The following is a 14,057-nucleotide window of genomic DNA, read 5'->3' as shown; positions in this document are numbered from 1 at the left end:
AGGGAATACTGTATTAATGTGGCAGGATGATTTACATGTTCTTATTATCATGGACTAAATTTAAAACTACAAAAGCCATTAATCCCGTGTCATCAGATACCACATGCAGCTTGTGAAATACCCAGGCACGTGTGTGGTTTGTGCACAGGCATGAACTAATGTACATACACACACACAAACACGTGTGCACGCACGCGCTTCTGGCACATATTTTACATCAGTGTAGAAAATACAGCCCTTTACCCAAATTTATTGCAGACCTGTGGTTTATGTGAGAGATACAGAACCTTAATTAGAAAGAAAGAGTTTGCTTGAATTAGGGTCTCTTTTCCCTGTTGTGTCATCATTTTAATGTTGCACATAGATCTAGATCCTCCAATCTTGGCTTAATTTATTTGTAATTTTCTTTTGCTTTTACAGGCCCAGGCTGCAAGCACAAAGAAAGTTTGCTCAATCTCAGCCGAATAGTCCCAGCACAACTCCAGTAAAGATAGTGGAGCCATTGCTACCCCCTCCAGCTACTCAGATTTCTGACCTCTCTAAAAGGAAGCCTAAGACAGAAGATTTTCTTACCTTTCTCTGCCTTCGAGGTAAGACTGTTACGCATCAGTTTGGGAGGAGCAGCCTCGTTGAAAGGAAAGGGTCCCTCACTCTGCATGGAATAGATGTTAGCTTTGGTCCCCCTTGCACCCATCATCGTTCAGGGCCACGGCCTGGTCTGAGGAAGAGTTAAAAGTGAGAAATCCCATTGATGGAGGGTGCTGGAGTCTTCTGTATATGTGTCTCCTTCCATTTTCATTCGACTCTCAAATCCTCTTTCTTGACTTCTGAACACACAGCTTCACAGTTTGTAGTTTCCAGTTTGAATTTTATAATTGCACTTTCCTATATCACCCATCACCATAGATGTGCCTTGCTGACTTTGCCTGTTTTCTTCTGTGAGTTGTTTTGCTGGGGGAGTGTGGATGGGAATGAGGTCTCTTCTGCCTGTGTTCATCTGTCAATGAGATCCGCCAGCCGACAGCTTGCTCTTCTTCCAGCCCTGTACTCTGTAGAGAAAACAGCAGCAGTACTTTGCAAGTACAGTAAACAGTGAAAACAGTGGTCCATGTGTGAACAGGACCAGTTAACAGAGTGCAAGGGGAGGACAGAATTTTGTAATAAAGGGTGAATTTGGTTTACATGGCTTTACCTGGCAAAGTATTTACTGCAGGAATTGTGTCTTTAAACAATTGTGAGGGAAGAACACGAGAGATTGTCAGAGCACTGAGGTGCTTCTTATGGAAATGGTAGGTGGAGAGGAGTGTTAGATAGCCCTGAACTTCCCCGAATTTCCTTTGATGAAGAAGTTGAGAGAAAATGGACAGGAGGAGAGGCTCCCTGCTGTTGGCCCCTGGGCGGGGGTGAGGTGGGGGAGCTTGAGGTTCAGGCTTACGTACTTCTAAAAAAATTATTTTTTGAAATGACTTACAGCAATTTAAGTACAGGCATGCCTTGTTTTGTTGTGCTTCACATATACTGTATTTTTTACAAATGGTAAGTTTTTGGTAACCCTTCATTGAGCTAGTCTGTTGGCACCATCTTTCCAGTAGAACCTGCTCACTTCATTTATTTGTGTCATGGTTTGGGACCTCTTGCATTATGATTGTATTTGTTAGGGTGATCTGTGATCAGTGATCTTGCTTACTATTATAATTGCTTTGGAGGCCCCACAAACCACACCCATGTAAGACAGAGAATTTGATTGATGTGTGAGTCTTGTCCCAGCAACTACCTGTTCTCTCCTCTTTCCCCTTCTTCCTAGGCCTTCTTATTTCCTGAAACACACTATTGAATTAGACCAATTAGAATAACCCTGCAGTGGCCTTTAAGTGTTCAAATGAAAGGAAAAGTCAATTGCTGCAGCAGTTGTCTTATTTTAAGAAATTGCCACAGCCACCCCAGCCTTCAGCAACACCACCAAGCTGATTAGCAGCATCAACATCGAGGCAAGACCCTCTACCAGCAAAAAGATTACAACTCCCTAAGAGCTTGGGTTAGCATTTTTTAGTAATAAAGCATTTTTTAAATGTATTTAATCTTTTTTTTTCTTTTTTCTTTTGGTATCATTAATCTACAATTACATGAGGAACATTATGTTTACTAGACTTCCCCCATCACCATGTCCCCCCCACATACCCCATTACAGTCACTGTCCATCAGTGTAGTAAGATGCTGTAGAATCACTACTTGTCTTCTCTGTGTTGCACAGCCCTCCCCATGTCCCCCCCCACCCCCGCGCATTATACATGCTAATCATAATGTGCCCTTTCTTAGTCCCCCCCCTTTTATCCCTTCCTCCTGCTCCTCCCACCCCCTTCCCTTTCCCTTTGGTACCTGTTAGTCCGTTCTTGGGTTCTGTGAGTCTACTGCTGTTTTGCTCCTTCAGTTTTCCTTTGTTCTTATACTCCACAGATGAGTGAAATCATTTGGTACTTGTCTTTCTCTGCCTGGCTTATTTCATTGATCATAATACCCTCTAGCTCCATCCATGTTGTTGTAAATGGTAGGATTTGTTTTCTTCTTTTGGCTGAATAATATTCCATTGTATATATGTATCACATCTTCTTTATCCATTCATCTACTGATGGACACTTAGGTTGCTTCCATTTCTTGGCTATTGTAAAATAGTGCTGCGATAAACATAGGGGTACATATGTCTTTTTCAAACTGGGCTGCTGCATTCTTAGGGTAAATTCCTAGGAGTGGAATTCCTGGGTCAAATGGTATTTCTATTTTGAGTTTTTTGAGGAACTTCCATACTGCTTTCCACAATGGTTGAACTAATTTACATTCCCACCAGCAGTGTAGAGGGTTAAAGCATTTTTAAAGTGAAGGTATATACTTTTTTAAAAAGACATATTTGCACACTTAATGGACTATAGTATAGTGCACACATAACTTTTATATGCACGAGGAAACCAAAAACTTACTTTGACTCACTTTATTGCAAAATTCACTGTATGGAGTGGGCTGGAACTGGGCCTGGAATATCTCCGAGGTTTGTCTTACAGTACAAAGAATTTTTTCCTAAGCTATTTGAGAGAAAATTTCCACCTGATAGCCTATCACTCCTTAACACATTAGTGTATATTTTCATAAAATAAGGACTCCTCCCTATTATCAAAATTAGAACATTCATGATGATGTGTTACTACCATCTATTCCTCAGACCCTATCTTGTAGTGCTTCATGTGCCTTAGTGATGTCCGAGTTTGGAGCCAAAGCATCAATCCAGTATTGGGTGTTAATGTTTGATGGGTGTCTGTATAGTCAGCTTATTCTGGAACAGCTCATGAGCTTAAACTGGAACAGTTTGCCTTCTGTGGCCCTGACACCTGAAGACTACAGGCCAGCTATTCTGTAGGACGGCCCTCAGTTAACGTTGTCTGCGGTTTCCCCATTAGATTCAGGTTTTGCATTTTTGGTGGGAATATCACGGAAGTGGTTCTTGAATTTCCCCACTGTGTCCTGTTGGTTGGTTCTCCTCAGTCCGCCCTTTTGTTGGTGGTGTCCTCACGGATCGCCCAGTTCAGGTGGTTCTGTCAGGCTTCACTGTGAAGTTATCCTTTGTAGCTTATGTAAGTATTTTGTTGAGAAGTTCTTTGAAACTCCATATTCCATTTCTTATCAAACTTGATTTGTTCATGTTTTGTATCTGTATGGACCCCTCTCCTGTTTCATTCAAAAGGTTATAAATTACTATCATTCATTTTGACATTTAGATTGTCCCAGATCTCATCAGTGGAGCCTGGTCAAAGTGACTCCTCTGTCCCTTCCATCTTGTCCCTGTCACACTCCCAGCCTTCTTTCTGGCACAGTGAACTGCCCAAGCTCCTCCTGGGGGTTCCCTTGCTCAGCCCTGGAGCCAGCCATTTCTCTGGGGAGTCTTGGCTTTTTTAAGTGACAGCTCGTCTTTAGAAGCCGCGATCTGGGCCTGAGGTATACTCAGAGATACTGTGGTGTAATTTCTTAGGTATTCTGTGAATGGATATAGTGTGTGTGTGTTCCTGCATAGGCCGTGCATGTGTGTATATACACATATGCTCATTTAATAGTCTAGTTGTATATCTCCATCTGTGTATATTAAAATCCATGAATTGGCACCAGTACCTCCAACTGCATTTTGATGCCAAAGAGTTCATTGTGGTTTTCTTCCTTTCCATGTTAAATACTGAGAAGCCTGGCTCCTGTTGCCCATAATGTATTTGCTCTTTTGATTAATTTTTTCCAGAGTAACCCACTTTCCATCTCTGCTGCCATGCATCCCCATGAGGAATCCTTCTATTTACCTGGCTTTGACAACCCTCAGTGGGCTGCCACTGATTGTTACCAGGTGTACCCAGCTTTGATGTGTCAAGACTCCAGACAGATGAGAATCATGTCCTCTTGTAGCCATGATTTACTTCTTTGATTTGTCAGATGGAAGAAGAGTTTCAGTAAGTGAAATGACCCTGAGAGGTGTTTGAACAATTTTGGGAAAAAATGCTCTGAGCCTTGGAAATTTCTTCCTATATTTAGGAGCTAGGCAACAAAATAGGCTTGTTATTATTATTATGATGATTTTATTTTTGTATCATTAATCTACAATTAACGTGAGCAACATTATGTTTGCTAGACTTCCCCCATCAACTTGTTATTTATTTTTATCTGATACACAATAAGGATTTGACACATAGCTATTGAACTCTCTCCTTTACTTTTTAGATATGAAGTATTAAAAGTGTGAGTCATCAAAAAGAAAAAATCCTGTGTTTGTGAGGTTAGGTATGTTTAGCTGATCTGCCTCTGAAAGCCCAAAATTATAGGTGATTTCCTGTAGAACCGTTAGGCAGAAAAATAGATGTGAGTGGGGTGGGGAAAGAATTAAGGCCAGTAATTTCCCAGATAAAGAAAAGTATCTGAGCACAGTCCATGTCTTCATTGTGTCAATTAGATCATGCCTCTGTAAAATTTACTTTAGCCTGCTAAAGGCACAGCTTATTCTTTAACTTAACCTATATGCTGCTTTTTCCTCCTCCTCTAGCCCCTGATAAGTAATTTTGTAACCAGGGCAGGAGACAAGAAGTATCATAATTATTTTTCCAAAAAAGCCCAAATATAAACAGTATAGTAAGAACAGGAAAGATGCCATCTTAAAGCTAAGATTCCATTTTAAAAGCCAGGAAGTTAGGAAGTAAGATTCCTAACATGTTCTTTAGCAAACAGACAATAACAGCCCACCTTGGCGGGGCAGGGCCTTGACTGATATGTTCCCAGAGGGAAGCTGCATCCTGGGGAGGAACTGGATCAGGAAATTCCTTGTATTAAGTTCATTTTGCAGAATTACCTGGAGGACTGATAATAGAGGAGAGGAGAGGAGAGGAGACATGGTGTCTCTCACCAGAGAGGGATAAGCATTTTGAGACGACTTTACAAGTTTATACCCCTTGGCCTTTTGAAAGATCCTTAAAACAGGGAACCCCCAACCTGTCAGGGCACATAGTCTCTGAGGATGCCCGCAATCTCCTTTAAGTGCGTAACTTTAAGTAAAGCTTTTACTCTGCTTCACTACTGTGTCTCGCCCTTCATTTCTTTGTTGCGGTGGGACAAGAACTGAGGAGAGTGAACTCAACTCCCCCCAACAGTACCTTCATGATCTGGAAATGGGACGGATTTGGTGGCATTAGGTGGCATATTTTGATGTCATTGCTTGAGCAAATTGAAACATTTAAAAGTGTTGCAAGGGTTACATAGCTGATCCCTCTTATAGTGGTATTAATAATTTTATGTCCATTTTCAATTAAGAAAAATAAGGCATTACATTTTCTCTTTGGTCTTAAATATTTCACATTCCTCCAGGGAATATCAGCAGAAAAGAGGGAGAAGTAGCTAAAAGGAATTAACTCAAAATACCCTCCCTCCAAATCTCCCAGAGACAACCTCTGTTAACCACCTCCTTGGTGAAAATGCTGCTGAGCCTTCTGAGTGTGTGTCCTGTGTGTATTTGTATCTTTGCAGTCTGGTTTTCCTACTTAACAGTATCACATAAATACCTGCTCCCATTTTGTGGATGTCTCTTAATTTCTCTCTCTGGTTTCCTTATTTACACTTATATGTATTTCTGACTTTCTGATAGCAGCTGCTTATAGTGCCATATCCTCACTGAAGTCTTTGCCTCCTTTGAAGACTTCTCAGAAGCTGACAGTTGGGAATACAATTAACATTCTTATGCTTGACTTCTGATTCTGTCTCTTCTTTCTTTCTTCGGATTCCAAACTGCATAGAGCTTGTTGGGGCTCCAAACAGAATGTTCAGTGCAGGGGCACAGTGGGCCCTGTTGGGGTGAGATGGAAGTCTTTAATAAGCTAATTCTGTAGTAAAGAAAGTCTGGTTGCAGAAAGAGTGAAGGAGTCAAATCAAAGTCCTGGAAGTGATGTTTGTTGCTAAGGATGACAGATCATACTTTTCTGCAGCCCCCAGTGATTACCTCTAATAGTCTCGGTGCTAATTTGGAATATGGAGAATACATTGTGAAACTGAGGAGAAGGTGGTGGTTGGAGTTAAGTGTATTGCTCATTATCCATTAACAATACCCAGCGAGCCTAAGTAGTGCCTGGTCCTGCAACTCCATTAAGGTATCTTCAGCAAAAACCTTGGGTGGAGGACAAAACTCTATACCATTAATAATACTGGGACTAGTGTGTATTTGGAAACATACTAGCCAAACGGTTAGAAAGCTTTAGGGATTTAAACAATCAGTTTCAGGGCCCTCAGAGACCTTTCAGCTAAGTTTGGTAAGGCTGTCTCCTTACCTATTGAATATCATGACCTAAAATTTCTAAAGGAAAAGAGAATGGAAAGAAGAGTGGAGCTGGGCCTCAAAGTGTTTGTCTGCAGTGTATTTATCTTTAAATAGCTGCTTTGAAGGGGGTCGCATGTCTCCTGTCAGAGCCATAATTAGTATCTTTGACTGGTACATGAGGAGCAGAGGAGAGGGAGCTGGTCTGGGCCAAGTGCTGCAGCAGTTCGTACCAGCGCTGCATTTCTGTCACCATTCTGGTTATTCTTAATGAGTTCAGTTGTCTTCTCTTTGTTCTGACTGATTATTAACAGATTAAAAAGCTTAACACAGCAGAGCAGTGGCAGGTTAAATGATTCTCTTTATTTACATTTTTCTTTACAGAGCACTGCAAACAAGGGGGATTCCCAAAGGGGATCCTTAATCATACACATACCTACACACGGTTTGTTCTTCTGACCGTGGGTGTCACTGAAGTTCAGTGCCACCGGTTGGCCAGATGCGGAGAGCTTTTGCCGGTAGGAGCACGGTGGGGGAGGGGAGTCCCTAGTAAAGAACCTCCTTGTCAGCCATTGTGAGGCAGTGCTTCCTGTTTGGAGTTTGCCTACCTTTTGTTGCTCAAGACTTGGAGACTCTTCAGTGATCAGCTGTCATTCGGTTGCTGATTAATTCAGCAAGTCTTTATTGAACCCTTTTAATATGCTAGACAACTCAGAAAACAGAGATTGGAAATGGGAAGGTGGTGTCAAGTGTGCTTGGTGAAACAGGTGTAGCTATACGCACGTGCAAATGCCAGGCAGGAGGTGTGCGCCTGGGCAGGCAGGAAGGTAGTGGCGCTCTGCCCAGGCTGCGTTGGCTGTGGAAAAGAAGGGACACTCGAGCTGGCTTTGGAGAAGGGGAATGGGCTCAGGAGTTCTGCAGAAGCCCCTGCCAAGGCGTGGCGTGGTGTTGGCATCTGTGGCTTGGTGGCCAAGTTACAGCAAGTTAGATGTGTCAGGTTCTGTGTGGCACCCTGGGTCTGATACTAGGGCACCATGGAGGCTCCTTAGCTGAGAGGTGACTTAGTGTGTCCAGTCCTTTAGTAGGATGATGGCAGTAGCTCAGCAGAACTCGGACTGGGACTGCAGGAAGGCCTTCGGGGCTCAGGAGGCTGACACCCGCTGGATCTTAAGCAGGTGATGGGAGTCTCAGCCTCAGTCTGCTCATTTGTGAAATGGGTGGGTAGTTGTGTAGCACATGCACCAAAGTGGAGTTAAACTAAAGCTAATGGGTATGCAATGGGTCCAAATGGTGTCTGTGGTAGTCATCCCAGTACATTTACCCTGTTCCCTCTTGCCCCCCACCCCAGTTCAGGCAGACGGAGAGTAGAGGGAAGGAAGGCTTCATCTGAGGTCTAGGAGGAATGACCGGAAAGACCACCTGGACATACCACAGGTGTGAGGGGAGACGGCCGTCTGCAGAGTTCTCTCCTAAGGCAGCTGCTGGCCTTATTGACAGGAGCACGTATTTCAGTATCTCACTGGTTTTGGGTATTGAGGACGATAATTCTAACTAGGGCAAAAGCCTGGGTGGTTTAGAGGTCACAGAATGAAAGGGGATTTAACCTGCCAGAAAGCAATTAAGTAATCCTCCAATTGCCAGAACACTATGGCATGAATAATGAACTTACTTGAGCAAAATGGGACTGTTTTAGATTATGTGAACTCCTTGGGGAGGAAAGCACACTATCAGTGTGGTACACAGCTTTTTTGATGGATCCTTCGGAAAAGTGTTGGATCTTAATATCTGAGTGCCGTACGTGTGATCCAGAATGGTGTTCTCACTGCCTTGACACCCTCTCCTCTCCAAATAGAACCAGCCTTCTGGGCCTCTTATGCTTGGTTTTCCAGTAGAGTCTGTGTTAACTTGTGTGAGTTCTGCTGAGCAAGCCATTTATTTGCCAGGATAGTTTCTCAGGCTGGTTATGAAGAAATATGAAACTGTGGAATTCTTAAGCACTGAGGAGGGGAAGGGTGCATCCCTTTTAATTGCTCAGTGACCTTGATCAGTTGTTAAGACTCCAAGAGATTTTGCTCAGAGGATTGGCCCTGCTCCAGGCCAGCTGGCCTCTGACCAGGCTTGGCCCTCCCTGCAGAGAAAGTAGGCTCCCCGTTCCCTGCCAGCAGCTGCTGGCACAGATCCAGTGGTGCTTCGGCAGTCATCTCTCATTTTCCCCTTCATTTCCCCCTTCGTTTCCAGAGATACCCTTAGTGATGCCTGTCTTTTCTGGAATCCATTTAGAGAAGGTTTGATGGGGAAAAACATGAGTAGGGATAGTCCTGTCTTGCTCACTGAGCACCTTGCTAGCTGCTGAGGCATTGTTATTCTTTCGGCACTAAAGTCATTGGTATTCTTGTCCCAAAGTACTGAGGTGACCCTCCCCTCAGTGCTCAGAGTTTCTGTCAGCATTCGTGGATGCTGTGCATGATGGAGAGCAGATTTTGGGGTTCAAATAATGGCTCTGTGACCTTGCTGAAGTTAGTTTGTAACAAATTTCCACTTCTGAATGTGAGGGGTAGAAGTTGGGGGGTAGGTTGAGCCCATGGGAGCTGCCCTGTGGTGTGATCAATGCTTTCATTGGAGATGAAGAGCCACAGACCCCATGGTGTCTGATTGGATGTGTATTCGTGTATGTTTGAAGCCACGTGTGTGAACAACGTGGACGAAATTGTAAGGGCAGTATTCCGGTTATTTATTAAAATATACTTTCTCCATTTGCTGTCAGCCAGGTCAGCGTGACCTATTGGGAGTTGGCATTGTTGGGAGGTCAGTGGTTCCATTGCTGAGGCCATATGTTAGGGCTCTTGCAGATAGACCATGTTCCGCAGCAGGGAGTGAGGGGTGAATCAGATAGATAGGTACCTTGGGGAGCATTTGTGCCTAGGCCCATTGCTCCAGGTGTGATTAAATAGCAGAGGAGGAGGCTGGCCATCCTGCCAGGAGGTCATTACCTCCACTCTTATTTTTCATTAAAGACTTTCACATGGCTGAAGGTTTCATTTCTCTCATGGCATTACTCTCATATTCCCAAGTTCCAGAAATTCTCAAATATGTTTTCCATTTCCATACCCCCCCTAACTTCTTATCACCATTGAGGAAGGCAGGTAGAATGTAAATTGCTCTTTGCTCTTTGCTCTTGCTTGTGTAAAGTGATAGTCTAATTTTATAGGTCTGAGTTGTTTCCGTCACTGAACCTGTGTATTAGCATAAAAATAAGCATCTTAGTGTGAGCTGCTGTCAGTGCTTTTGCATGTTACCTCCCAGCCTGTGGGTCATCATGACTGTCATGGCCAAAGACATACTCATTGTACAGATGAGTAAACTGAGGCTCATGACAAGTAAGCACATGACTGCCGAGGGGACTCTTCCCCCTAGATTTTTGGATTCCATGTATAGTCTTTCTGAACTGTGCCTGGCACATGCACACACATACCTGTTAAAGGAAGAACGCTCCCAGCCTGGGTACCCCCTCACAGAGGCAGCTCCTTACCCCTTGAGGACTGGGCTTCCCATGGCCTTTGGCCTGAGGGTTTCTTCCTAAGCCAGAAATGACTTTAGCTGGAGGTCTTAAAATTTTATTGTAATTTTAATCATTTTTCCTTTAGGATAAGTAATGTTAATTTTCTACTGGTATAGTAGAGATAAATCATCTAAGACATGAATGTGAATCACTTAAAAAATAGCATATGGAGTAGCTGGATATAGCAGATATCTTCGGGTATATGGAAACGGAAGGTTGGCAAACCCTGTTATAAAAATCTTCCTCCTGGATAAATTGTAAAGGCCGAGCTAGAAGAGAGAGATTGCCATTTAGCGTGTCACAGTGGCCCTACAGTCTTTGAGGGCGCTGTGTGTTTACATGTGTGGGAGCATAAGTGTGCTGGGTGCGTGCTAGTCTGTTAGGGTCACTGGAGTCTACAACAATGCCTGGCACACACATAGGTGGGTTAATGAACTAAGGCAGGCACTGCTACTTTCTTCAGGGGACTCTCCACAGTTTCCAAGGATGGAGCTTTCTTCTCCGCTAACTCAGGAAATCAGCCAGTAAGGTCATTTCCTTATCCCCCTCCCAGTCCCTGACCATTCACTTTGAAGTCTTGTTTTATGACTTAATAGGATATGTTGGGGCTGCTTGATTGTCATTCCGCTTGTGTACCCTGAAGATCAGTCCCCAAAATGCCAACTCTGTGGGCCAGCCCAGAGTTCATTAGGTCAAGCTGCAGAATTTGACTCCTCAGCTACATGACAGTATGCAGGGAATCCCTTAGGGTCTTTCCAAAATAGTGCTGAACTATATTTATCTTGCAGAGATAAAGCACTGGTTGGAGGAGGGAAGATACTGAGAAGGAGGGCTTGTATGTGTACATAATTCAAGGCGAAGAATCCAATTTTATAGAAACCACAGCCCAAATTAGAGAAAGCAAGCTTTTGGATTAAAATGATTTCTGTTGTGGTTGTAACATACCACAGTTTGATTTTTGTCCAGATGAAAACATTTGGTTTTCACTTCAGTAAATATTGTGGAGATATTGCCAGCTAATTCTGAAATACGGCTTTGGCAAAGCACAGATGCATTCTGTACTGACGGTTCCACGTATTTGATCCAAGTTCAGATTTTTTTTTTCACATTTGCTAATGCATTTGAATAATCAGAAGAGAAAATCTGCCTGTAATTTTAATATGAAACTATATATACTAAATACACTTCTATAATTTATTAGGTATCAAATCCCTGCTTCCTCTCCCCAAAAAATACCCCATGCAATCCCTAACCCTCTTAAAGCCTTCCATTGATTACATCTCCAACGCTATGAGGTTCATAAAGGAGACATAAGACATCATAAATCAGCCCCTCTTAGCTGTTAATTAAATGTCATGAATGGACTTACAGTTCCGCATGGAGCGTCCATCCTGAGAACACCAGGGCATGATGTGAAATGACGGCTACTAAGCCCTTTCTGAGAACCCCGGATCCTCACCTCTTTCCTGGTGTTTTGCAGCACATAGTAGGTGATTTCTGCTGTGAGAAGAGCAGCTTTTTCCTGTTGTGAATCACCTGTTTCCCAGCTCTCTTTTCCTGTTATTTTCACCCTGGTAGCTGCATTCCTGTTTTCCTGAATGCTGGACCCACACTGAGATTTTGAAAACTTTTCCACTTCTGACATTTGGAGGAAAAGAAGTAGATGAAGTTTGCCTCTTGTGTGCCAGGATCTAAAAGTTGCAAACTATTTTTAATGAAAAATTTAAAAACATGCACACTCCTCTACTTTCAAATGCTAAATCCTAGTTTAGCTGACTGTTGCATGAGTATCAGTATGAGTACGTGACTTTACCCATTCTCCCCTTTTATAGTAAGGGGTGTGTGGGATGATTTTCGCCAGTGATTAATCATCCAGTTTAAGTCAGCCTTTGACCGTTTTGTACTGATAATGGGTATAAATTACCCTTTCCTTTTTTTTTTTTGGTTGTTGCTGGTGTGCGTGTGTGTCTAGGAAATTCCTCCTCCAAACTGATTCATATATTAGATAGTCGAGCTTGTCTAGGCTAAGAGGAAATAAATATGCTCTATATGTATTGCTAAACTAGTTTTGGTTTCTCAGGTGCTTTTTGTTTTACATATCTGAGGCTGTAGATAGTTATTTTCTAAGTATTAGCATACAACGATGTTTACCACACAACCCTGGCTGTGCTGGCCCACAACACTCAGTGTTTCCTGAGCATCTTGATGATGATCACTTTGGCAGGGAGTAAGAGATCATCTTACTGGTTGTGTCTCAGTGAGAACGACAAGCTACTTTTGCTGCTTTTCTGCAACTGCTGTGATTTGTCCTGGTCTGGAAGACAGGCTTGGCCTCCGTTACTGTGCAGATGGACGTGGCAGTAGGATCTTAGAGAATTTACAATAGCCACATGGGGACAGAGCGCCAGACTCTGTTGGATTTTGTCTTTTCTGCTTGCATCAGATGGACTGTAAGCCTAATGAGAGGCACAGGTGTGAGGGTACCCAGTAGAATTCTGGAGGTCTGTTTCTTCTCGGGTACAAGCTAATAGTTCAAGAAGCCACTCCTGGTGGATGGGTTATGGATTGGCATTGGCATCTTAAATGATGCCTCAAAGGGCAATAGGGCCTTGCCCAGGGGAAGATGGGTTTGTAATATTAGTGGGCCTTCTGGCGAGGGGGATTGGTGCAGGCCTTACAGTTGCACCGAGGGTGTCTTCTTGCCCCTGTTAGTAGTAGTTAGCAGGCCTCTCTACCTGAGCTTCATTATTAGTAAGTGTTGGTCCCTTCTCTCAGGCTTCCTAGCCTTCATCACCCTTGCCTCTTCATCCCCCACCTGGTTTGAGAATGCCTCATTACCTTTTCTTCCTTATTGATGCTTTACCTTTGTGGTCCAGACCAACACGCCAATCATCTGATGAGAACCTAGGTCACCTTCTAGGGGGAAGGCAATCTGCCTTTCTCTCCCATGTCCCTATCCTTAGAAGACACTGAGTCCTTTCCCATCGGACTGCAGAGCCTGGTCCATCTGAAGGACTTCATGTTTTAAGATTCGGTGTGAGCCTGAACCCCCAACAGCACCCCATCATCACTGTCTTCTGTTTTCCTATCTTACATTTTTCTCTTGTGTTATTAACCTCTGACTTGTCTTGGAATACCTAGGAGGTGATGTCAGTTTGTTTATATTTGATAAGAAACTGTTGAAATAGATGCATCCAAAAGGTTGTTTTTTTCTCCTTTGTTGAAGAAGTTACCCTATCTGCTTTCTTCAGGATATTGATGAAACTGGTATACTAAACTGAGCTGCTGGACATTTCCTCCATTTTAGTTCTTTGGAACATAAACTTAATGTTCACCTCATTCTCTCAAAATTGTGAGTGTTAAGGAATGTGATAGCTTCTTCATGCTGCTTATCCAAGGTTTGAGTTTTTAAAAATCCTCAATGATTCTGTAAGTGAAAGTGAATTCTTAGTTTATTTCTCATGGGTTCCATGTGGATTTTACCATGTGGATTCTCTTTGAAACATAAGACTATTTTTATCATTCTTACTTCTTTTAACATTATTTCAGAAAATATTACTTCCAAATGGACGTGGCTGCAGTTTATTGCATTTTCTGCTGAGGGGAGAAAGAGGAAGGCCAGAGGGGTAATAATTACTTCCTGAAATACAGTGGACCCTGAAACAGCACAAGTTTGAA

The 14,057-nt window shown here is 43.0% G+C and overlaps 1 protein-coding gene across 8 annotated transcripts in view; it reads left to right on the top strand.

The window, feature by feature from the left end:
• The window catches only part of JARID2 (jumonji and AT-rich interaction domain containing 2), a 250,806-nt gene that overhangs the window by 176,393 nt on the left and 60,356 nt on the right, over positions 1–14,057 (top strand). For 6 of the 8 annotated variants that reach the window (XM_073225157.1, XM_073225151.1, XM_073225150.1 and 3 more), the window contains one exon: positions 421–590. The exons of the other annotated variants lie outside the window; for them this stretch is intronic. Coding sequence is in view for 2 of the 6 variants with exons in the window: in XM_073225152.1 (XP_073081253.1) it covers positions 421–590 (170 nt within the window). In the remaining 4 variants the exon portion in view is untranslated. The remainder of the gene's footprint in view (positions 1–420; positions 591–14,057) is intronic. 8 annotated transcript variants of the gene reach the window in all.

Source organism: Manis javanica, chromosome 16, assembly GCF_040802235.1.
Source record: "Manis javanica isolate MJ-LG chromosome 16, MJ_LKY, whole genome shotgun sequence".
Classification (NCBI taxonomy): domain Eukaryota; kingdom Metazoa; phylum Chordata; class Mammalia; order Pholidota; family Manidae; genus Manis; species Manis javanica.
Note: the sequence above shows the minus strand (reverse complement) of the source record. Positions and strands in the feature narration are given on the sequence as shown.